Here is a 24,338-nt window from a genome sequence, read left to right as displayed (position 1 = left end):
AATATAGAAAGAAACCGTCTAATATATTTATCTCACTCCCTGCAGGCAGATGCATATCATAATACTAATATGAATATTAAAAAATATATACATATCAATAAAAAAATAAAAATAATTTGAAGTTCTTTTGTCCGTTTTAATTTTGCTGCTTTTGCTCATACTAGCCCTGTTTCTTCCTCTCCTTTGGTCTGCTCTCCTCACGTATTTGAAAAAAACTAGAATTAACAGTTGCCACATTTTTGCACACTCTTTTCAGATGACCACCACTGGAAACAATAGTCACATGACAGTTGGAGGAGGCTTGCTGACAAAAAATATCTTCAATCTATGCCACTGTGTATTTTTTTTTAAATAACTTGAAATAATCAATTAATTTCATTAAGTTTGTTATCTCAGTGTGATCTCATATGGATGTATCTGGATTGGAGGCACAAACACTCGGAGTTGAAAGTCTTCAGATCTTTTCACACTGCACATACAGTAGTAGAAAACACCCCCATTCATCGCGTATGTGCTGCCGCGGCGCACCCATTTTCGCTCAACTGTAAATACAAAATATGGTTCAAAAAATAACTTAGCTTTTCGGTTCCCAGAATGCATTGCGTGGTACAATGCATTTATTGAATGAAGTTATAAAGCCTTGTCAAATGTGTGCTTGTGTTACCAGACTCACATATAACTCCCATGTCCCATCAGGTGTAGTTCACAGACGAGCTGTCTCTCCTCCTCCTCCTCCTCCTCCTCCGACTCAGTCAAAGCAAAGCAAGGGCTTTTCGTGGTAACAGTGATAGTCCATATTGCCGAGCTCTTCCTGTACGGTCACTTAGCAACAATCGACAAAAATGGCATGCTTGAGTCGGGCCGCCGTCCTCCCTGCGCCCTACCCCGTAGTGAACGCCACACAAAACGAGTGCGGTGTGAGATTATTGCGATTTTCGGTTTTGATACTGTATTGTTAAAGACTTAAGACGGTTCAACATTGTGACCAAGAGGTTCAGCCCTTGTTTCATCTTGAACAGTTCAAAATAGCAATCAGTGTTGAAACAAAATGGATGGCCTTCTGCTAGAAAGCAAAATATATGTCAGTAAAAGCCTATTGGAACATCTGAACTTTATTTGGGGTTAATCAGAGGCACTTTAAATGGTGGCAGATGTTTGTTGAGTCCCACTTAACATGAGTTAAATGTGATTGGTTTATTCTGAACATAGCGACTTCCCCAGTTGCCGTCCAAAATGTTTGCACTTTGCACACTTAAACAAACACATTATTTCACTCATTTAGTTTTACTTGCCTTCTCATAAAGGTTTCAGTTTATTTTAATTGAGTTGTTGTACATGTTATGGACCATTTTAAAGGCGGAATAGGTTTTGACATGATTCATCTTGGTCTTATTTTTTGATATCACAAGTGGTCAATACATTTTATGCATATAACACAAATGTATTTTAATGTTTGACGCAGCTGAAGCACATTATACACTCAAAGCAAATGTCTTTCAAGCAACCTGCTGAGAGAGACACAAGAGGAATGTCAATAAGTCATGCAATTGGATCTCACAAGAAAAGTACATATTTGTTGCTTCACATGGCTGTTAATGTTTTGTCTGACCGATAGATTCACCCAAATTTGTCTCCAAAAATATCATTGGGATGAATGTTGCTCCTGTGTTTGTGTCTGCAGTATGCAAGGAGCCCCCATACAAAGTGGAGGAGTCAGGTTACGCAGGCTTCCTCATGCTGATTGAAGTATATTTCAAGAACAAGGTGAGGGGAAACAAATTGATAAACTATTGCTTTTAGCAGATTTGTCTAAAATATGTAAATTCCTAAATGAGTTAAATGTGCCAGTAGAAATGATCAGGAAAGTCTAAAAATTGTTGTTTGTGTTTGCATTATTATTTATATAACGGATAATTTGATGTTTTTTTTAAAAAGCTGGATAAATTCTAGAAGTTTTCATTTTGTTAATGAAAATACTTCTTCAGTTCCTGATGTCATGATGAAATTTTCTATGTTTAGGAAGAGCCAAAAAAGGTGTGTTTCAACTACGACCTATTCCTGAATTTGGAGGGCAATCCTCCAGTTAATCACCTCCGCTGTGAGAAGCTCACCTTCAACAACCCCACCAAAGATTTCAGGAAAAAGCTGATCAAAGCTGGAGGGGTGACTTTTCTCAGTACACTTTGAGCCCAGTGTACAGCCCATATTCTTTGGTGCAACTAACATCCCTCTTAATGTAGGTGTTGGTGGTTCCGGAGGTGGCTGAAGCAGTGTCGAGGCCCAGTCCAGACTATCCAATCCTTCCCACCATCCCCCTCTCAGCCTTCTCAGATCCCAAGAAAACCAAGATCTCTCATGTGTCAAAGGTTGGTTATGCTGCCAAGACACTGCTTGTCATTTTATAAGGACTTTCTTGGCTCAGCGCCTCTTTCTCCTCCTTTGGGGTACAAATCAAACCTTAGTAGCTTTAAATGTGGGGGAAAAGATTAAATTATTTTGTACATTAATTTGTCCTCCGCATCTACATTTGTCATTCATATTTTTTTTAATTGCCGTTGTGAGAGTAAAACTATGAGTTTGCTTTTGCCTTGTATCGTATATGTCTTTAACCATCCCATCTGCCCCCCTAGCTGGCTGACTCAACACTAATTGTTACCAACTGTAGTTGAGTATTAGCATGCATGCTGAATTAGTCAGCCATCTTATCTTCGAGGAGAAAACGTGAGCATCCCCTGCATCGTTCAGCCTTGCCTCAGTTTAACCCATTAAGGACGGGAGCGCATAACTGTGTTTCTACCACTAGAGCCGGGAGCGCTGTTGCGTCATTTTACCTTTAAAACCGGGAGAGCGGATACGTCGGTGTCTTTTTCTAATCCAATTCTCCGTCTCCTAGCCAATTTAATGCATCGGAATATACACGGGAGGGAGGCTAATGGCGGACGCCGTCGATCGTCCGGAGCTCTGATAAGTAACGGCAGTGATATATAGACGACGCGCACGACCAGTGGAACCAGTCGAACGTGATATGATAGGGTTTGTTAGACAATGACGATATAGACGTCTCTGTAACAGAATAGAGGATGGTAATTAACCCTTGATTTTTTTTTTTTTATTGAAATGGTGTGTCTCTTGCACTGACACATTATTTTTACATCATCGATTGAAACAGCTCTTGATCATCTGAAAAGCTCTTTAATTCTTTTGCAATTATGTTTTTGTCTGCTACAGGGGCTGAAATATTAATCATCCTGTAAGTGTTGAATTTCTGGGAAATCTGAAGGGTTTCAAGGGTAATTCCAAAAGCCATCTTTTAATCTGCATTTATTATTTTCTCTTGACCTGACTGCAGCAAGACTACAAAGTCTATACATATTTTAGGCAAGGCAGCTTTATTTCATACACAAGGTAACGCAATGTGCTTTACAAAATTAAAAGTACAACATTTAAAAGCATTTACAAACAACAGAACTAAAGACTTATGAAAACAGTACACAATTCTAAGTTACCTGACCAAAATTGTAAAACAACATACAGTGCAAGTGAAAGTTTCTGGAAAATTGATATTAAAATGAACATAGTTTTTAACCTGGATATAAAAACATTCACATTGTAATTATGTTTTAAAAAACGGATCGGGGTATTTAATTTAATTCAGCCTTCATTACAGGTGTAAAATAGTTGTACTATGTGACATTGATCTTATTAGAGCTCTTGATAAATTACTTTATCTTTCCAGAGTCAAGAATGGGCCATAATGGTGCGTTTTTCTCTCTCCATTTGTCCCAAATGTTGTCAAAATTGCCTTTAATTTAACTGGACATTGCGAAAACAGAAGCTATCCTACAGGGAAATATAAAAAGTCTACACACCCCTGTTCAAATGCCAAGTTGTTGTGATATTCCGCCACTTGTATTCATTCCTCATGCAGTGAAAACAGCAGGTTGCTCTTGAACTCCTGAAAGATTTGTTATTTGATGTGCCTTGGCTGCATCAAGCATGAACAAACATTCACATTATATGCAATGTTTGCTGACTAGCAAAGTGTACTGTACAACAAACAGTGCATATGAAACGCATGCTCACCGCAGTTCAAATATTCATCAGATATTTGTGAAAATAAATAAAACGAAACCAAGGGAATGATTTCATTTCTATTTTTCCCACTGTTTTTGAAGAGGGGAGTAAAAATAAACAACTGATAATGTGATTGCACAAGTGTGCACATGTTCTTACAACTGGGCATGAGGTTGTGTTCAGAAAACATGTTCAAACTCATGTTAAGTGGTAGTCAGCACACACTGGCCGCCATTTAAAGTGCAGAGATTAACCCCAAATTAGGTTCAGATGATCTCGTGGGTGTTTCCACTCTTTTTTTAGTCGCGTCTTCCAGCACAAGCCGTGGTCCACAGAGAGCTTCTACAGCATCAGCGGGATCTCATTGTACAAAGGTGTATCAGTTAGGAGAAGGGTACGGACGAATTTCAAGGCATTTAATGTACCTTGGAACACAGTGAAGACAGCCCTTACCAAGAACTGGACGTCCCGAGTAAAATTGATGAAAAGATGAGAAGAAAACTGATCAGGAAGCATGCCAAGAGGCCAACGGTAACATTGAAGGAGTTGCAGGGATTTCTGGCAAGTACTGGATGTTTTGTACTGTACATGTGGCAGCACTTTTCCGTCTTCTGCTGTTGGGTAGGATGGCAAGATGGAAGCGTTATCTTAGAAAAACATCCCCAAAAATCAATTGAGTTCAAGAGATTGTCACATTAATGGTGGAAAACTTTGGAGATTATCTCGTTTTATTTACATCACAAAAATCTGGCATTCGAACAGGGGTGTGTCGATTTTTTTTTTTATATCCGCTCTACATGGTCATTTTACCTTTAACGGCCAAGGTTCCATGTTTATCTCAAGCTGTAGGAGAATACATGAACAGAGTTTGGAGATAATGGCAATGCTTAGTTGATCCTCTGTTTGTTTTCTACTTTGAGGAACCCAGCAAAGAAGGAGGCGGCGGCAGCAAAGGACCCAAACCGCACAAGATGACCAAGGAGCACCGCGAAAGACCCCGAAAAGACTCGGAGAGTAAATCCTCGTCAAAAGGGGACAATGACAGAGATGGAAGCAGCAAGAGCGGACGTGACTCTTCCTCATCCTCATCTTCGAAAAAGCCATCAGACATCAAAGGTAAAGAAGAAGTCAAAGTCCTGCCGAAGGCAGCCTTCAAGGAGCCTAAACTCACTTTGAAGGAGTCAAAGATGGAGGGCATGTCTCCAAAAGGAGGGGGGGCTGGGAGTGGAGGGGGTGGTGGAGGAGGAGGAGGTGGAGGAGGAGGAGGAGGAGGAGGAGGAGGGAGTTCTGCAGAATCCAAAGCCCCCAGCAAAAGACCCTCTACTGTGGAGTCTCCCAAGCCCAGTGCAAAGAAGCAGAAAAAGGGCAGCTCTGAGGGGCCCAAAGGCCCGTCTGGTGCTGCGTTCACAGGTTCCCCTCGCGTGTCGTCGTCATCAGCTGCCACTCAGCCCTACGCAGACAAGAAACACTCCAAGGAAAAAGGTCGCTGGGCCAAAGGCAAAAACGACACGCAGGATTTGAAAGAACCCAAAAAACTTCCCGAGTCGGAAGAGTCGAACTCTGAGGATGAAGCATCTTCAAAGTCTGAGGTATGATGTGCGTTGCGTGCGTTGTTGGACCAGTTTTCAAGGCCATTCTGTGCTGGCGTTTTTTTTTTTTTGTACCAACCAAAGTGCAAAGAGTTCTGCATCTAAATGAATTCCAACTTGGCAGTCTTCCCAGCCCATAGTCAGTTGCATCAAAGCGTTCTAGACCAGATGAAGGCGCCAACTCGGTAATTGTACATTAAAAAGACCCATCGTGCCTCTCCCCCTACAGCAGTCGGCTCCTTCCAGTCCGTCAAACTCGAGTTCCAGCTCGGACTCCAGCTCAGACTCTGACTTTGAGCCAGGACAGAAACCAGGACAAGGTGAGTATTTTAAACTGGATTCAGAGGAAACAAGGCCCATTGGTTCGAAAAATACAAATATATTTTAAAATGAAATCTGTCGGCTAACATTGCATAATGCCAGTCGAAACAAAGAAGAAGCTCCGCAGTGCCGTTTGAAGCGGTCTTTGTTTCTGCCAGGTCCCCTGCGATCCATGGTGGAGGAGATCCAGTCAGAGGAGTCAGATGATGACGACAGCAGCTCGGAGGAGGGGACCCCCGTTAAGACTAATCCTCCCAATCGCGACTCTCGGTCAGTCTTTTCAGAGGAACGACACCCCCCGCCTCGGTGGGAACTCCGACATAGATAACGTTGAGCCATTTCAAATGGCAATTAACGGGACATTCAATGAAATGTGACCCACCTCCGCATACGCAAAGTGAACAGTCTGTGTGTGCGTGACCTAATGACCTCGTCCCTCCCCCCCGTCAGACTGAGCCTGGACAGCGAGAGTGACAGCAGTGACGGCTCGCACCGCCCCAGTCGAGACCCCGCCCCACCCCCGCAGAAACACAGCTCCTCCAATAATAAAGTGAGGCCTCGTTTTGTGCCTCCTTTTTGTGGCATGTTGACTAAATTCGAATCATTCCGAATGATGACAACAGTTTAGCTTGTCTCAACGTATACATTTACTACAAATTACACCATTGACCTCCATGTGGAGATAATTGGCTCTTGCTTTTTCATCTTGTCGTGTGGAAATGTGTTTTTATAATAAACATACCGTTGGGATTATTTTTCACAGTGATGACTCATAACTTCTGAGTTGTAGGCATTCTTTCCGTTTGTTTTGCAACAACCTCCATCTCTTTTCTATCATAACATTCTTTAATCTATGTTTGTGTGTGTGAGAGCAGGTGTCTGGCAGAAAAAGTCCAGACTCCTCGTTCCGTTCCGAGAAGGTTTTGAAGAAGGGATACGACAAGGTAGGAAGGGTAAATACCTCCACTTTTTATGCTTCAACTCACACGTGTATCATTTGAACCCATGTTCAGCAATCCAGTTCAAATAGATTGCTGTTTGGCAAATAGATCCAGATGTTGGGACATAGGCTAGGTTCACACCGCAGGTCTTAATGCTCAATTCAGATGTTTTTTTTTTTTTTAATCTGTTTTTTTTTTGTGTAAGCGTTCATATTACATTATAAATGCGACCTCGGTACAGTCTGCTGTATGAACACATGCGTCTGCCTACACCGAGCGTATTTTGGGCTCCGGATGACGTCAGAATCGGGTATATGCGACCTGGCCGTTTAGACCGCGGCCGCATTGAAAATGTTTTGGGTTACATATCCGATCTAGGGCCACATATGAAAGCGACCCAGGTCGCATTTGAAAAAATCGGAATTGAGCCGTTCAGATTTTCATAAAAAAAATCTGATACAGATCGCATATAGGCAAAAAAATCCGATCTGGGATTTGCCTGTGGTGTGAACATAACCAAAGTGCTCTTAACAGCTCATAAAACATCCTTCAGACAGATCTCGTTGATATAATAACAAAAAAAATTTGTTTAATTTTTTTTTTTTTTTTAACAATGTTGCTTTTACTTGCTATTTTGAACAATGCAAAACATAGAGCATCCTAAAGACATCGGTTTTCACTTTACAATGCTGTCCCGTTGTTCAACAACACTCTTCTGTCCTCCCAAACGCTGCAGGCCTACACAGAGGAATTAGTGGATCTCCATCGCAGACTGATGGCTTTACGGGAGCGAAACGTCCTGCAACAGGTGTGTGGTCTGTCTTGGTCATGGTGTTGCTTTCGGCTGTGGTAAAGAAAACATGATGGACTCCAAATTGTTTATTGCTGCCTCTGATTTGGATCTTTTGATCAAAACCTCACCATGCAAGCTGAGCGTACTGGACTGCATTACCTCAGTGGATTTACATTTGACGCCCAATTCTGATTGCATGGCTGTAGTTATCTGTAGGCACTGATGACCGAACTGCGTGTACGTCCTCCACAAGTTGTCGTTGTATTCTTACACTGGGATCATCATAAAGCGAGAATCCGACACAAGTGTCAACAATGGGTGCTGGGCAGTGACAACAAGGAAGTCAAGAGTAAAAATATGAAACTTGGTTCTAGTAGTCTCCTTCCTCCATCGGTTTAAACCTCAACATTGCTCCACTGTCTGCCATGGTTTGTATGTTTTCGCTTTAGTTTAAATTGACACCTTTATTTGTGTTGTCCACATCAGTGTTTTTCAAACACTGCGCCGGGGCACACGCGAGATATTGTCATTTGTGCCGTGGGAAATGATTTAATTTGTGTGCCTGTGCGGTCTAGCGCCTGGCAGGGTAATCATATCTTTACTACATTGTAGTACTCTTCCATACCAGTAGGTAGCAGCAGCAGCAGCAGGTAGCTAATTGTCTTTGTTTAGAGACAAGCAAATTAGTAATGCATGTTTATCCAAACAGGCCCATATTTCACAGTGAGTATCAATATGAAACATTATAAAACACTTTTTTCTTTGTTTATTTAATTCCTATTCAAGAGATTATAATTTAACGTCATTCTTCAATGATAAAACATGCTTATATAAACAATATAACACTTTTAAAATAAGCCTTTTTTCACAATTTCAGCCGGATGTGTGCGACAGGATTTTTTCAATGAAAGAAATGTGCCTTGACTCAAAAAAAGTTTGAAAAACACTGATTTGAACAGCAGTCGTATCGGCACATTTCTGATGTGTATTCGAAATTTGAAAGGCCTGATTACAATGTGAAAAAATTGAATTCCATTTTTTTTAATTTGCTGCCATGACGCATAAACCATGCAGCAGCAGAGCGCATGCATAAATCACTTGAAACCATGCATAACTGCTGATGGAACTGGGTCACTGGCGTTTTTCCACTCAAACATCAATTCCATATAAAGAAGAGTCCTTAACCGATAAATAAGGGAGCGTTATTGAATGACCAATTACCAATTTATTTATGTATTTATTTTGACCTTTTGTAGCCTACAAACACTCTTCGCAATTAAACATATGCTGCTAAAAAGGGTTGGTAATTTCTTGCCAACTCACACTTGGATTACGATTCACAGAGCTACAAATCGATTAGATTACATCCAGATTACTTTATTTTAATTGGTATTAAATGGCCTTTACCGTGATCAGATAATTGACTCCCATTTTGGTATTAAAACAAAATGGAAGTGTCATGAATTGTAATGATAAAAATGCAAAGCAAAGCCAACAGTTGTGTACATTCAAATAACATGATCAGATGAATACGTTAAATCAAATGTATTTGTATCGCCCTTCATCACTTTTTTGACTTAAGATAAGCGCGCATAATTTGCATGCGTGCTCCTATTTTGTCCATTTTTACAATTGCAGCCCGCCCCAGCATTTAAATTGCCCATCCCAGATTTATGTAGATAGTCTTGATAAATTCAGTTCTTAACAAGTGCAGTTCCTGTGTTTACTTAATGTTTCATGAATCAAGTTGAAGTGATGAATGCACAGATGTTTGTTTTGTTGTAATCTGATTTATGATTGACAGACCTGCGCTTACGCCACACTTGTTTGATTGAATTTTGTGAGGTTGTTGTAGTGACCAGCAGGTCAAAGTGGTTGGTTAGTAAGTGAACTCTCATTGAAGTAGATAAACTGTCTTTCCTTTTCCTTTTCATTCGCCTTGATTTGAGCGTAAGCCTAACCTTTAAGACAAAAGCAGTTATGCATAATCACTCTGATATTGTTTTTTGTTGAACAGATGAATTCATTGCTTGTGTTTTTTAAAAGGGAAGTCAACCCAAACATATTTTTTTCCAGAATATTTTTGATTCTGATTAATATTGTGTTTGTGGAATAAAAATTAATCCACCTGTTTTTGGCCATCTCTGGGGGCGGCCATTTTGTCACTTCAGTCGACTGAAAATGACATCACAACTAAGTCAGGGCTCAAGTAACGATCAATCACAGCTCGCCTGTTTTCTGAAGCTGAACAATGATTGGTTCTTATCTGAGCCGTGAGCAACTACGAATTCATCGACAGCCGGCAGAAGCGACAAAATGGCCGCCACCCGTAGCTAGCTAAAAACGGGTGGATTTCTCATATTCCACAAACGCAATATTAATCAGAATGCCGTGTTTCAACCAGTGGGCCTGCATAGAACATATTCTGGAATAAAATATGTTTGGGTTGACTTCCGCTTTAAAATACACATGGGCAGAGGACCTTAAAAAAAGAATCGCAAATGAAATGGATGACTTGTGGTGCAACTGTAGTTCTGTTGGCGCTGCACCCTTTAGAACTCTTTAGGGGCGGCATGGCTCAGCGGTAGAGTGGTCGTTTCCCAACCCGGAGGTTGTGGGACCGATCCCCGGCCTTTGTGACCATGTCGAAGTATCCTTGAGCAAGATACTGAACCCCCAGTTGCTCCCGATGCTGCGTCGTCAGTAAGTAAAATGAGGTACTGTGTGAAGCGCTTTGAGTACCAAAGGTAGAAAAGCGCTATAGGAGTGACAGCCCATTTACCATTTAGTTCTATTGCCATGGCGGCCTGTTTAGGCAGCAAACTATTTGGGTCGAAATGACTTGCTTCTCCGACTACAGCAGTCAATGCTAAGTAAAGAAATCAACTAGGCTACATTGCTTGAAGGTGAGGCTCGGCGAATCGGGAAGTAGCTCATGATCGACAACATAGCATGATAAACGCGAGGCTTGTCCTGCATTTTGTGCGTCTCAGATCGTCAACCTGATCGAGGAGACGGGCCACTTCAACGTCACCAACACCACCTTTGACTTTGACCTCTTTTCACTGGACGAGTCCACCGTCCGCAAACTACAGAGCTACCTGGAGGCCACGGCCACGTGACGGCAAGCGCGGACGGAGGTGGCGACATCTCCCCGAGGAGCAGCTCGTTCATCGGCCCGACTGAATCGCTGAACGGCAAGCAACCACACGACACGCGCGAGAACAAAGAAGCACACATGAAGACGCCGCACCTTGACGCCACGCTGGCGAGGGCCAGCGGGGGGGCGGGGCTGACGGAGGAAAAGGAGGACGGCGCGAAGGGAAGAGTCCAAGACGGCAACGGGAGAGGAGCGCCGCAGGGGGTCAACGACACCACAGGATTTTCTTTTGGGCCCTTGAGCTCGTCACACTCCTGCACGCATGTTGTTCTCCTCTTCCCGAGCTCTCCTCGTCCTCCTCCTCCTCCTCGCCCTCCTCCTCCTCCTCCTCCTCCTCCTCCTCCTCCCTCTCCTTCTCCTTCCCATTCACACTCCGTTCCGGCCACATCACTCCACATCCCATCCCCCCGCATTCAGCTGCGTTCGGCCTTCACAGTTACTGACTTCTTTTAGTTTAGAACGCACGCGTGTGCACGTGTACCTCCCGGCTTGACGCGCACACCGTACAAGTGTGCGTGACACACACGCACACACACCCCCACACACACACATGTGTGTTTGGATGTCTCCATATCTGAACATGCATTGTGTTGACTTTGCCCTTGCACTGAAAGCTGAGCTGTGACCTCCCGCCAACAGCCGCCCTCCTCCTCCCTCTCCAAATAGCAACCTCTGAAGCCCCCCCCCGCCCCCCAAAAGGCCCTCCTACTGCATCCCTCCCATGTCAGCATGCACCAAAGGGCTCCACTGCTGGTCGCCGGTGCGCTCCTGAATTGCCGACTGGTGGGTTTTTAAAACGAACAAAAGTAGCCATACTCGTCTCCCAGAATCCAAAAAATAAGGAAAAGTAGGGGCCATGCGTTTTTCCCTTTTTTTTTTTTTCTTTTCCTTTTTTTTTTTAATATTTTATTTTTCTACAAGTGCATTTGTGTTTCTACTCCCAGATTTGCGGTTAAATGACCTGTGAGCTATGAATGTATATCGCTTTTATTTTTCTACGCCCAAAACAGCAACAAGCCCACTCTAGTGCCTTTCTGCAGTGTGAAGTGGGTGTTCCCAAGCATCCTCCCCCCGCTCCGCTTTGGGAGGGGGGGAACCCAAGTGTTAATCGGGCTGCCTGATTATTCAGTATTGTCTTAATGGCTTCCTCTTTTCTTCCTCAGTGTCCTTGTAGGCTGTTGACCCTCATAGCCATTCGTCGTCATCTCTGTAGAAGCTGTACAATGTTTTAAGTGGTGTTCATGTTCTTGCTTTCTGCCACTAGCTCAGTGTTTAATGTGAGGGTGTGGGGGGTACCAACTATGAACTAGCTGGAGAAACTGTTGATTTGGGCTGCTGCGTATGTTCACTCTGGCTGGTTGGTCCCCAAATCGAGATCAGCAAGTCAATATCAAATCATTATGAGCACTCGCAACGGAATCAGCGGCTAGTGTAGCACAATCTTCGACAACTCACTCACGTCAAAATCAATTCTACACAATTGACAGAATTTTTTTTGATCAAATACATATGATTCAGATCATGAGTACGGACTTTGTGATTACATATGATGCCACAAAATGGCAGCAAAGCACTAATTTTACACTGAACTGGATAAAAAGCCTGTCTAGATGAAGCTCCTCTGTCACTTCAATATAGCTCCTTGGCACCAAGAATCCATAAGCTAGCAACAGGCGAGAGAAACGCCACGCAGCAGCCCACCGAGGTCGAGGTCCACACCTTCACCGAGCTCTGCCTTTTGTGAATTTATTCGGACCTTTGTGTAGCTTTAATACCAGCGTGTCTGCGTGTTGCGGGGACCGCCCCTGTGCTCACTGTAAACACCGTTGATTTGAAACAGTCTCACCCAGGCCTTCACAAGCCCGCCGCCCCGCCCCGCCAGCCCCGCCAGCCCCGGCCCCCCGACCATCCAGCCTGTGCCTCTGTCAACAAAACCTCCGACTCCCAGTTGCTTTGTGTGAGCAGGATGACAACAATCCAGCCCGGCGTCCTCTTCTCAGTGTACGTCCTAGTTCATGAACTCTGACCGTTTGACCTGCTACTCTTTTAGCCCCTTGTGGTGGCGACTGGATCATTGGAGTGGATGTTGACCCAAAAGAAGCCCCGTCGTGTACCCACAGTCAATGTTTTATTTATGGACCTCTGCACTTTTGGCTGTGATGACTTCAGTACTTAAATAGTTACCTAAACTGTATTTTTAAGGATTTTATACAATATTTACATGCAATATGATATTATTAGATTGTTGTTTTTTTTTTTTTGCCAACTTGTTTTTGTTTATTTAATTGTCTTGAATTTGGGCATGTTCTGTTCTGTCATCAATTAGTCGCCAACAAAAATGCTTCTCGAAGCTGTTTTTTTTTTGGCCTGAAGTGTTTTTCTGGGACGTCCCCTGTAATGTTTTTGTGTATCTCATGACAGCTGAGCACCAAGAAGCAGGCGTCGCTGACTGGCAGTCGTTTGCTGGATGACCTCAACTTAATCACTGTTCTGCTTCCAGTCACAATAACTGGACCACAGCGTGGACGCCACACTTTTGTTCAGGGAGCTGTTAAGCTAAAAACAAACAAAAATGTCTTTTTTTTGTTGTTGTTTTGTTTATTCCTCTTTTGAGCGTTGTATGGTTTCATAGATGGTGCGCCCCTTCGGCACAAACACATCATAGGAAAGGAGCGGGACTGCGGGAGCCGGACATTTGCTCCGTGTGAGAAATTACACTTGGACTGTACAGCTAAGGGTCAATAATCTGCTGTGTGCGTCTTTATACCACAAAGGAAAAGTAAAACACTTGAGAGTCCTATTGTTGATGTTGTGGGCATGGCGCATGTGCATTTGTAAAGGTTCTTCATTTCTTTGAATGGGCTTATACAGGGGGAGGTTTTGAGGAAATAGCTGGCATCATCTGGATGTGGTCAACGCAGAACAAACCAACTGGAGGGCACGTGAGCAACTCAATTTGGTAAAAGACAAGCTTGGCATGGGAATGCCACCATGTGGCCATATGATGCAAGTTGTCAGATAGTTTTTTATTTTTTTTTCAAATCATATAGTCATGAAGTACTGTTGTCGCGGTGTCTCGCCATTGACCGCCGGCTGACCCGGTCACGGGGTTCATATGGAGTTCATGTGGCTGCGTGTGAGGTGAAAAGGACACGCAGGGATACGTCGGGGTCAGGCCCATCACGTGCTGATCGTCCATCGGGAAAATGTTTTCTTTTGAGAGAGGCACTTATTGCTACAGGCCCGATCAATAGACTGACGTCAAAGCGATGTGATGGAGGCGCCACCATCAGCAAAAACTCCCGCTTTAGAGATTTAATGACCTCGTTGACCTTAAGGTGGCCTTTGTGAGGACGTTTGTGCTCGGCCTATAGTCAAACTTTTTGTGCTCAAACTATTCACCCTTTGAAGATGCCTAACGCTGAAATTGAGAAAAAACAATGGGTTTGCGGTGTTACTGTCACCTAGTGGCGCTTTGCAGCTATTGCTGGGATTAACAAATGGTCCGCGTCTGTAAAAGGAGGGCGTTACAGTACCGGTAATCAAATTATCTTCCATAAGAGAGCATTACCGTCACATTGTCTTCTAAATTATTAAAGAATTAATGACATTTTGACGGAATTTAAAATTTTCACTATCCAACTATATAAATAAAAATGGAAGTTTTGACAATACTTTAAAATTTCACCATCCAAATACATAAAAATGAGCTGCTGTTAAGATTCTTTCTGTAAACCTGTAAATAAAACAAACAAGATATTAGGATATACAACTTTTATTTCCCATCTGGTAATTGACATTTTTTAACTTGCTCTTTCGCCTTCATTTAAATGTCTCAGCAACCATATACCTGCTAATAAGAGCATCTTTAGTTTTAGTTGAGTCCAGTTTCCATGACACTTCACAGCTTGATGCTTGCTTTGAATTACAGTTGAACAAACACGCCTCCTTCATTAAATTGAGCGGAATGACTAATGAGTAACAACTTCTGAATGAGTAACAATTTATGTAACTTTGCAGGAGGAAACCTCACTCACATCTCCAATCTCATCAAAAACAAAAAACACAACATCATGATATAATCTCACCACATAAACCCTGAACTTCAGGTGGTTTGAACGACCTATTGCCCCCAAGGCCACCTTGTTGCAACAATCGCAAGAGCGCTACAAAGTCCTACAATATTCTCTTCATTTAAGATACAGCTCTTTGGATTTCATCAACTTCTGTTTTCAAGTAGCAACTGTCTTCTGGGAAACTAAATGCATGTCTCCAGGCCATCACGTCGTAACATTTGATATAAATTGTGGTGACGGTTTGGAAGAGAACTCAAAGGCAGCTGGTATATATATATATATATACCAGTTGACTGTAATCCAACATTTTTGTCATTTTCCTTCCATTTACACTTTCAAGTTAAACAAAAAAACATGGAGTTTTGAAGCAAAATAAATTTACAACAGTATCATGTAAGCCACATCAAAAAGGCTGTGCAAACACGTGCCTCCAGTGCAGTCACACCAGCCAAAAAGCTTCATGTACATGGCTTGCGTGGTGTTTTTAACAGATATAGGGTACAATCTGAATACGATTTCAATACTTTTTTCAACTGATTCATGAATTAAGGATTTGCTTTAAATCCTTGAAGGCATTGAAGACAAGTAAAAAGTTAGCATTTCACTTGAAATACTCCTGAAGCCAATTTGCCCCATGTAAACTGAACATTCACTTTTTAACTCAACCTTTTTCCAAACACTAAACATTTTTGGGGGGAATTCTTTGTTTTCTTCTCAAGTATAACAGTGCAATGATCATCACAAACAAGCTTTTTTTTTTTTTTTTTTTTACTGTTACTTCACATCTGGATGCAACACAAATAAATAGTTGAAAAAAAAAAAATTCATAAGGCTTCTTTCATTTACAATGGCTTCCTCTTACCCACAAATGTAAACTGAGACAAGTAAAGCAATCCAAAAAATGTGAGTCGAGAACAATGGTTAATGGGCAGATGGATATATGGGAGAAAAGAGCGAGTCTGCCGAGTGAGCGACTTGTTTCTCTATTTGGGAGCCACCGGGTTGTCGGGGGTCGTGGGAGATGTCACTTCCTTGTAAAAGTTGTCAATCTGCTCTTTGTAAATTTTGGACACCGCCGGCCGCTTCAACTTCATGGTGGGACCTGCGGAAAAGGGAGAGAACGTCATATCCGTCAATCCATTTAAGGTTGCGGGTGAGCTGAGTCTATCCTGATGTAACCATCTGCATGCTCATTCACACCTATGGACAATTTCGAGCAGGAATGGGCAATTTAAATGCAGAAGCGGGGGAGGGCATCATTTTTCATCAATGCTACTGGGTGGGCCACATAGGAATACACACTCGCTAACCAGATGTATGACAAAAATGCCATCTGAAGTATGGACAAAGTGCATCTGTTTTTTTTAGGAACCAATGCAAACGTTTAGCCAAATTTAATCTTCAGTTCATAACCCATCGTCGTGAGGATATAAACTTCCATTCGTTTTTGGAATTATACATTGTCAGATCAATTGAAAAGGTCATAATTTGAAGATCCAGATTCAATGGGAAATATTTTTTGAGTAACAGGGTGGTGCCATCATGGAACAATGTTAGTGGTGATGTTAACTCTCCCACACTGGCAATTTTTCCAAGACGTGGGGCTCAATAATCATTTGCTTAAGTGTGGTTGGGATTAAGGGAACATATTTTTGTTTGATGTTGCTGGTTGTCTGCAAGTTTTGTTGACTGGCTAACAAAAATATTTAATGTTCAATGCAGGCATAAAAGTAGCAGCCTTCAACAACAAAGGGTTTGAACAATCAAAAAGTGACCACATGCTGCCATGCTGAAATCTATAAAACATTATTAGGACTACTCAGGTTGTAGAATAAGGGCAGTATAAGACCGTATAAGAGCTTTCCCATGTCTGCCATCTAGTGGTGAATTGTGGCATTGCAACTTAAACTATACAGTGGGTCATCATGCAAATACTGCAAATCCGTGTATAACTGAACATCCATTGAAATGCATTGGACTTTTTCTCAACAAATAAAATACTTTTTTTTTTTATATATAAATTGAAGAAAAAAAACAATTCAGTGAATACTGAGAATATGTGGGGGTCCACTGTCGTAGAGGAAACGTTAATATTCCGCACCTCCCCAATTAAGAACAAATATATACTTTTTTTGTTACTCAAGGGGCCATTCACAGTGAAGGTGGGGCCACCAGTTGCCCATCCCTGATTTATAGTCTTCAACCAAGTCAGCATGCATGTTCCGGAGGACAGCCATTGCGGACTTACCCAGCTCCCCTCCAACGATGGAGAAGTCCTGCTGGAGAATCTGCCACTTCTGGATGCGCTGGGCGTTGGAGGTGGCTTTCTCGTTGACACGGTTGATGCCCTCCTGGATGGCCGCGTTCACGGCGCGATCACGGCCGCCCGCCAGCTCGGAGACGCGGGTGGCCTTACTGCCCAGTTTTTTGCACAACTCCACGGCCTCTGGAGTGAGCTCGTCCAGCGGGGCGCCGTCAGCGTTAACCTCGCACTGGAGGGGAAGCCATGGGTTAGTATGCTCATTTCTTACCATTATTAGTCATAACTCGAAATGGGCATTTCTACTTTTGGTACTCAAAGCGCTTCACACTGTACCTCATTTTACCTACTGATGACGCAACATCAGGAGCAACAGTATCTTGCTCAAGGATACTTTTTGACAGGGTCACAAAGGCCGGGGATCAAACCCACCGACGACCACCGTTTTACCACTTAGCCATGTCGTCTCCGATTCATCTATTTTAACAGCTATTTTTTTTTAAAATCAGGAATAGAAAAGTTCGAAGCAAAAACAAGAACCCAAAGAGAGCCCTTGTCCTAAAATTAGATTCTTTAGTCGCATCATGTGGTGTTGCAATCAGCCACCAGATGGCAGTATCAGGTTACAGCCTATGACAGATCTAAAATGAGATGGAATGCCATGTTTTGAGATCAAGTATACTTTACATCTCCAGTCACTATCTCATCCTGTTTTCTTGAGTGTTATCTGCATGACCAGAAGATGACATTTTGATGGCTGTAAAGCTTATCTAATACAGAGTTTTGTCATACCTTAATGGTGAGCAGCATGGACAGAAACTTCCTCTTGTCTCCTATCAGCATAGCGTTGCTAATCAGCGGCAGTGCTTCCTTGACTGCATCCTCGGTCGGCACGGGAGGGATGTTCTCTCCCCCTGCTGTGATGATTAACTCTAAAATAACAAAAGCGGCTCTGTTGAGGGAACTTTTCTTAGGTACGCATCAGCGCAAATACAAACATTAAAATATTGACACAGAAGATATGGTTCGCATTTGATCGACACTGTCAAACAGTCACTTCATGTTCTATTGTGATGGTTTAAACCAGTGTTTTTCAAACTTTTTTGAGTCAAGGCACATTTATTTCATTGAAAAAATCCGCGGCACACCAGCTGAAATTGTAAAAAAAAAAAAAAGCTTAGTGTTATATTGTTTATATAAGCACTTTTTAACATTGAAGAATGACGTTATATTACAACGTCTTGAGTAGGAATTAAATAAACACAAAGAAAAAAGTATTTTTATAATGTTCCATATTGATACTTAGTGTGAAACATGGGCCTGTTTGGATAAACGTGTCACTAATTCGCTTGTCTCTAAACAAAGACAATTAGCTACCTGCTGCTGCTGTCACCTGCTGGTATGGAAGAGTACTACAATGTAGTAAAGACATGAAGACGCTGCCAGGCGCTAGACTGCACAGGCACACAAATTAGATCATTTCCCACGGCACACCTGACAATATCTCGCGGCACACCACAAATTGAAAAACACAGATTTAAACAACTGATACTGCAACACAGTGAGAGCCGTTTCTAGTATTTTACACCAAACCTGTTGTTACAGGGTGTCCATTAAGTCACTTTTTAATTTAACAGATTTTTTTTATAAAAGCAAATGAATAGACAAATCTGTGGAACTTAAACAGGGTGACCCCCCCCCCCCAAAAAAAAAACTAGGCCCCAAATTTCAATAGACATAATTTCTTCTTTTTTAAAAAAAAAAAATACAGAATTAAATGCAACTTGAGGCATAACTACTTTATTGTGTTTAGAACATCACATTAAAACATTGTACTCATTGAACTTTTCTTCTTCAGAAATGCATTTCAAATTTCTGACCCCAAATCTTCTTTCAAGGTTCATTTTTTTTTAAGATGTTGTACAAATATATACATATTTGTTGCTTCACTTACTACATACATCCCCTTGCTTATGGGGACCATTAGTTGCTTTAGTTACTTTGTGGACACCCTGTGAACCTAGTGTAGTTCTGCAACCATGACAACAAATGTCAACTCTATGGTGTCAATTGAAACCAAGCAATAAAATCCTTGTAAAGGCGGATTTTTTTTATGCTGCTTTAGTACTGGAATTCACTGCCTTGTGCTGGTGTACTTAACGTAGTGGCTCGTGATTATTGAAATGCAGGCACTGTTCCGGGTCCATCTGCTCCAAAAAGGTGCAGAGGTGCTCAATGTGACTCGCAAGCGCTCCCCTCATCTCATGACTAAAACCTCAAAAGCGCCACGTTTGTCATTCTCCAAGCATACCTTTAATTCGGCCGGTGATGAAGAGGAATCCTTTGCCGTCGCGTTTGCCCAAGTCGCCGGAATGCAGCCAGCCCTCCGAATCCAGAGCTTCCTCAGTCTTGTCGGCCATGTTGAGGTAACCCATGAAGACGTGGCGACCCCAGAAGCAGATTTCGCCGTTCCCGTCTCCGTCTGGGCTGTGCAACTTTGTCTTACACCCCGGAAGCTCCTTGCCACAGCTGGAGGGAAAATGACGACAACAACAACACAAACCATTGGAACGCTTTGTAATTATTAATCCTTTGGGTGTCAAACTCAAGACTAGAGGTTCAGATTCACGTTGGAGATCCAAAGTTGGACACTTTTGCATTAAGAGCAAAGAGCATATACCTGGTGATCTTAAAGGCATCTGGGATGGAGACGGTGTGCGGTCCGGTGCTCTCGCTCATGCCGTACAGCTCGTACAGTGGAATATCCAGGCTGAGGAAGAACTCCAGCGTGTCCCGGGTAATGGGGGCCGCACCCGTGTAGCACCTGTGGCAGCGGTCCAGGCCCAGAGCCTTGCGCACCTTCTTGAACACAAGTTTCTTGGCTATTTGGTAGCTCAACGGCGTGTGGTCCCCTGGTCTGGTCCTTCAAAAGGAAACGCAATCATCAAACAGCTGGTCCGAGCCTCCAAACGGATCGGTAAAAGTCCGAAATAAATACGGAGCTTGGCGATGCCACATGTGCACTTACAGATTCATCTTGCTCAGATTGGTCTGCAGACCCACGTCTTTGGCCCAGGCAGCAACTTTGCGGCGAACGGTGGACGACTTTGCCCCGGTGGCCTTCATCTTCTCTTGCATCTTCTCCCAGACACGTGGCACCCCCATGAAGGCTGTGGGCCGCACCTCCTTCATGGTGTTCACCAGAGAGCCCTGAGAAAATGCAAACAAACAAGTCATTTTTGCTCTTTGTATTTTTGTACATGTTAAGTGGAGCAGTAGATTACACAGCGCTGTATTATTACTTATTCAATGCCAGCCATTTTCGGTAAACATAACCCTTGGGGGCCCCTGCCATTTTACAGCAGTTTGACAGGTTTTTCAAGAGCCAGAAATCATTGTGTTCTACTGTTATTCATACATCAAATCTACCAACTGACAGAACACACTACTCTTTCACCAGGAAATAAACAGTTTGATTCTGCCTTTTTACATACTTGAGTAATCAACTGTAAAACACAGCCAAGTTTGCAAAATCCCGGAGAAAAATAGCTTTTTGTGTAAAAATCAGTGATTTAGACGCTATTTTTTTTGTTTTCACTCTTAACAATTGAACAGCGATTTCATCCTATAAGGTAGCTAAGAACATTTAGGAATAGCTTTTGATTGCAAAATAATCATCTATTTAGTGATGTTGAGTGACGCCGATTCACCGGGACGGCTCGTCGGCCGTTAGTGGCTGTTCATATTCCAAGATCCTCGTTGTGCGGTTTCACTTAGGACACATACTTCTGCTAAATATGACAACATACTCTGTAAATGTACAGTATGTCACAAAAGTGAGTACACCCCTCACATTTCTGCAGAGATTTCATTATAATGTTTAATAGAACAACACTGTTGAAACATCGCTTTGACACAATGAAAAGTAGTCTGTGTAAAGCTTATATGGCATTGTAAATGTATTTTTCCCTCAAAAAAATTCAAAATATAGCCATTAGTAGCTAAATCCCCGGTAACAAAAGTGAGAACACCCTAAAGTGAAAGTTCCTGAAGTGTCAATATTTTGTGTGGCCACCATGATTTTGCAGAAGTGCCTTAATCCTCCTGGGCACGGATTCCACCGGAGCCTCACAGGTTGCCACTGGAATGCACTTCCACTCCTCCATGACAACATGACGGAGCTGGGGGATATTCGAGATCTTGTGCTTCTCCACCTCCCGCTTGCGGCTGCCCCAAAGATGTTCTATTGGGTTTAGATCTGGAGACATGCTTGACATGCTTTCCCCTTTAGAAAAGCCGTGGTCATCTTAAGAGTTGTGTTTGGGCTCATTGTCATGCTGGAACACTGCCCAGTTTCCGGAGGGAGGGGATCATTCCCTGCTCCAGTATTTCACAGTACATGCTTGAGTTCCTGTTTCCCTCAATGAACTTCCCAAATCCAGCTGCACTCGTGCAGGCCCAAACCATGACATTCCCACCACCATGCTTGACTGTAGGCACGACACAAAACATCTTTGTACGCCTCACCTGGTTGCCGCCACAAATGCCTCACACCATCTGAGACAAATAAATTAATCTTTGTCTCATCAGACCAGAGGATATTTTTCCAGTAAGCCATGGCCTTTGTTGACATATCCTCAGCAAACCTTTGGTGGGCTTCTTGCATTCAGAAGAGGCTTCTTTCTAGGGCAACCAACTTGATGAAATGTGCGGCGTATGGTCTTGAGTACTTACAGGCACATTTACACTGCTATATAAGCTTTACACGGACTACTTTTCATTGTGTCAAAGCGATGTTTCTTCAGTGTTGTTCTATTAAACATCATAATGAAATCTCTCTAGAAATGTGAGGGGTGTACTCACTTTTGTGACATACTGTAATATGTAAAGCTGTTGAGTGCTGCCGTCATGACAGTGAAGTCCTACTTCCCCACTGTAAACTGTTGGGAAACAGAAGTGATTTTAATTCATTCACTGCCAAAGACTAATTTTTTGGTCTTTTCACAGTCCAGCCATTCAATCCCAGGAATTTATTGATATTTTTTTCAATTTTTTTTAAACATTAGGGTAGAAGAGGAAAGTCCACCCAAAAATATTCTTTGCAATTATATGTTCCCTGCACCTCCATTAGTCTAAACACGGCATTCTGATTAATATTGCTTTTGTGGAATATGAGTAAGCAGCAAAATCCACCCATTTTTAGCCATCTTGTCACTTTCTGTTGACTGAAAATGACATCACAGTTGCTCAGGTAACAAGCAATCATGGCTCAGATTCAGAAAACAGGTGAGCTGTGATTGGTTGTCATGACAAAATGGTTAAGTGACAAAATGGCCATCCGCTGAGATGGACTAAAATGGGTGGATTTTACTACTTAACTCTTTCCATAAACACACTATGAATCAGAATGCCGTGCCGAGTGGGGCTGCATAGAACATTTTATTGTAAAGATATTTTGTTGGATGAATTTCCCCTTTATATCTAAAAAGGTGCATCAATTCCCTCTACTGGCAAGTTGGCTCATTACTACTTGTCATTCGCTTGGAATTTTTTAAGAAAAACATCAGAGGCTTAACTACCCCTCTTAATGAAAAAATAACTAAATAAAACAATCAAAGTTGTTCTTGGAACTGAGTGTTTTCATTCTAATGAACAACTAAAATCATTCTCGGTTCATGTGAAAGTGCAAGCATGGAGGTAGGTGGTATCGCTGGCAGACGCGCAAACGTGGGTCACCTTAAGTGCATCTGGGTCGGCAAAGTGCGTAACCCCGCCCACTCTCATGGTGACCCAAATGTCCACCATCTGGGCGGCGATGTGGCTGAGGGGGAGGTAGCTGACCACCACCTCCTGGGACTCGGTGGCGTCCGTCAGCCGCACGTGCCGGCCGGTGGAGAGCGCAGTCCATGTCAGCTGGGGGTGAAGGAGACAAAAGAAACAAGAGTGTGAGAATCCATCACGCTTAATCAAACCTTTACGAGAATAAATTTGACCCAAACAAACCATGCTCATGATTTGACAGGTGTTACAATTTCCTTGAATTGGCATGATTGTGATCGTGATCGTGATTGGCATATTTGATCAAAGCCTTTTATTGCCGATCAAAGAATCCGTCGCCCGCAGCTCATGCGGTGTGCTGTGTGTAAATTGCGTCTTGTAATATGCGGGGGAGCATGGCCACAAATTTCAACACAACCAACTTAATCCGACATTTGAAGAACAAGCAATTGGGAGGCTATGGTGAGTTTACGAGGCTCACTGCGTTGAAGCAGCAGCAACAATGAATCGGCAGCTAACGCAGCCCATGCTGACCAACTCAAACCCATATCAGAGGACAGGCAAAAGGCAACGCAAATCACCAGGAAAATAATGACATTTATCGGACTTGACGACCAACCATTCTCGTTGGTGGAAGACACCGGATTCTGCCGTCTGCTCGCCCACTTCGAGCCTCGCTAGCTACGTGCTACCGGGACGCAAAGACTTCACAGACGTAGCTCCACCAGAGAGTGTATTGTCGCATCGAAGGTTTCCTAAAAGAAGGCGTATTATCCTGTTTAAGTTTTACAAGTGTTAAATGGAGCTTGGATGTCAGTACTGTGACGATGTCGAGTCTAATAAGGGAGTTTTCCGCTCGCGTATTGCTTTTAATGTCAATGTTCGAACGAGGCATGTGTATTCCAAAATGTGTTATGCATGCTGCGTTACTTTTTTCTCGTTGACAAATGCACAAGATAGTTTGTCTATTCACAAGAAAAGAAACCAAGTTCCTGAGTCGTTTCAATTTAGGAACTCATTGAAGAGTTTATTTGAGTGAAGCCTGCATGTGACTATTTTTTCTACTTTGATTATATTCTCAACCATGCAATGTTTAGGTGGCATGCTATTTATTTGACTTTTTGCATAATTAAGTATTTTGAGACTGCTGATTCTTTTGCTCTGTTAAAAACTGTTACTAAAAGCTGGTTTGTCAATTATCTTTGTGACTGAGTAGTTGTTGTATTGTGCCAGCAACCGTTTTGTATTTCTTCATGCTTTTGAAAATATATACATATTTTTGTCAAAATTACGGCAATCATATGGCTGTTTTTTTTCCAGATAATATTGCATAATAGCGGTCACCA

General features: G+C 42.5%; 2 protein-coding genes across 9 annotated transcripts in view; one reads left to right on the top strand and one right to left on the bottom strand.

The window, feature by feature from the left end:
• The window catches only part of mllt1a (MLLT1 super elongation complex subunit a), a 35,064-nt gene extending 19,287 nt beyond the window's left edge, over positions 1-15,777 (top strand). The window contains exons 3-12 of one of the 4 annotated variants that reach the window (XM_086046930.1): positions 1,682-1,764; positions 2,020-2,163; positions 2,241-2,366; positions 4,995-5,663; positions 5,896-5,983; positions 6,143-6,254; positions 6,435-6,534; positions 6,860-6,928; positions 7,662-7,733; positions 10,712-15,777. In XM_086046930.1, the coding sequence (XP_085903056.1) occupies positions 1,682-1,764; positions 2,020-2,163; positions 2,241-2,366; positions 4,995-5,663; positions 5,896-5,983; positions 6,143-6,254; positions 6,435-6,534; positions 6,860-6,928; positions 7,662-7,733; positions 10,712-10,840 (1,592 nt within the window). In that variant the 3' untranslated portion in view covers positions 10,841-15,777. Of the gene's footprint in view, positions 1-1,681; positions 1,765-2,019; positions 2,164-2,240; positions 2,367-4,994; positions 5,664-5,892; positions 5,984-6,142; positions 6,255-6,434; positions 6,535-6,859; positions 6,938-7,661; positions 7,734-10,711 lie in introns of all 4 variants that reach the window. The other 3 variants (XM_086046928.1, XM_086046929.1, XM_086046927.1) reach the window with 3 other exon arrangements.
• acsbg2 (acyl-CoA synthetase bubblegum family member 2) overlaps positions 14,638-24,338 on the bottom strand; it is a 27,874-nt gene continuing 18,173 nt past the window's right edge. For all 5 annotated transcript variants that reach the window (XM_086046925.1, XM_086046923.1, XM_086046926.1 and 2 more), the window contains 7 exons: positions 22,951-23,127; positions 20,243-20,424; positions 19,895-20,137; positions 19,526-19,743; positions 18,007-18,146; positions 17,203-17,446; positions 14,638-16,056 (listed from right to left, as the gene is read on the bottom strand). In XM_086046925.1, the coding sequence (XP_085903051.1) occupies positions 15,938-16,056; positions 17,203-17,446; positions 18,007-18,146; positions 19,526-19,743; positions 19,895-20,137; positions 20,243-20,424; positions 22,951-23,127 (1,323 nt within the window). In that variant the 3' untranslated portion in view covers positions 14,638-15,937. The remainder of the gene's footprint in view (positions 16,057-17,202; positions 17,447-18,006; positions 18,147-19,525; positions 19,744-19,894; positions 20,138-20,242; positions 20,425-22,950; positions 23,128-24,338) is intronic.

Source organism: Filicampus tigris, chromosome 12 (assembly GCF_054856515.1).
Source record: "Filicampus tigris isolate MCC_2025a chromosome 12, RoL_Ftig_1.0, whole genome shotgun sequence".
Classification (NCBI taxonomy): domain Eukaryota; kingdom Metazoa; phylum Chordata; class Actinopteri; order Syngnathiformes; family Syngnathidae; genus Filicampus; species Filicampus tigris.
This window is presented reverse-complemented; position numbering and strand designations above follow the sequence as displayed.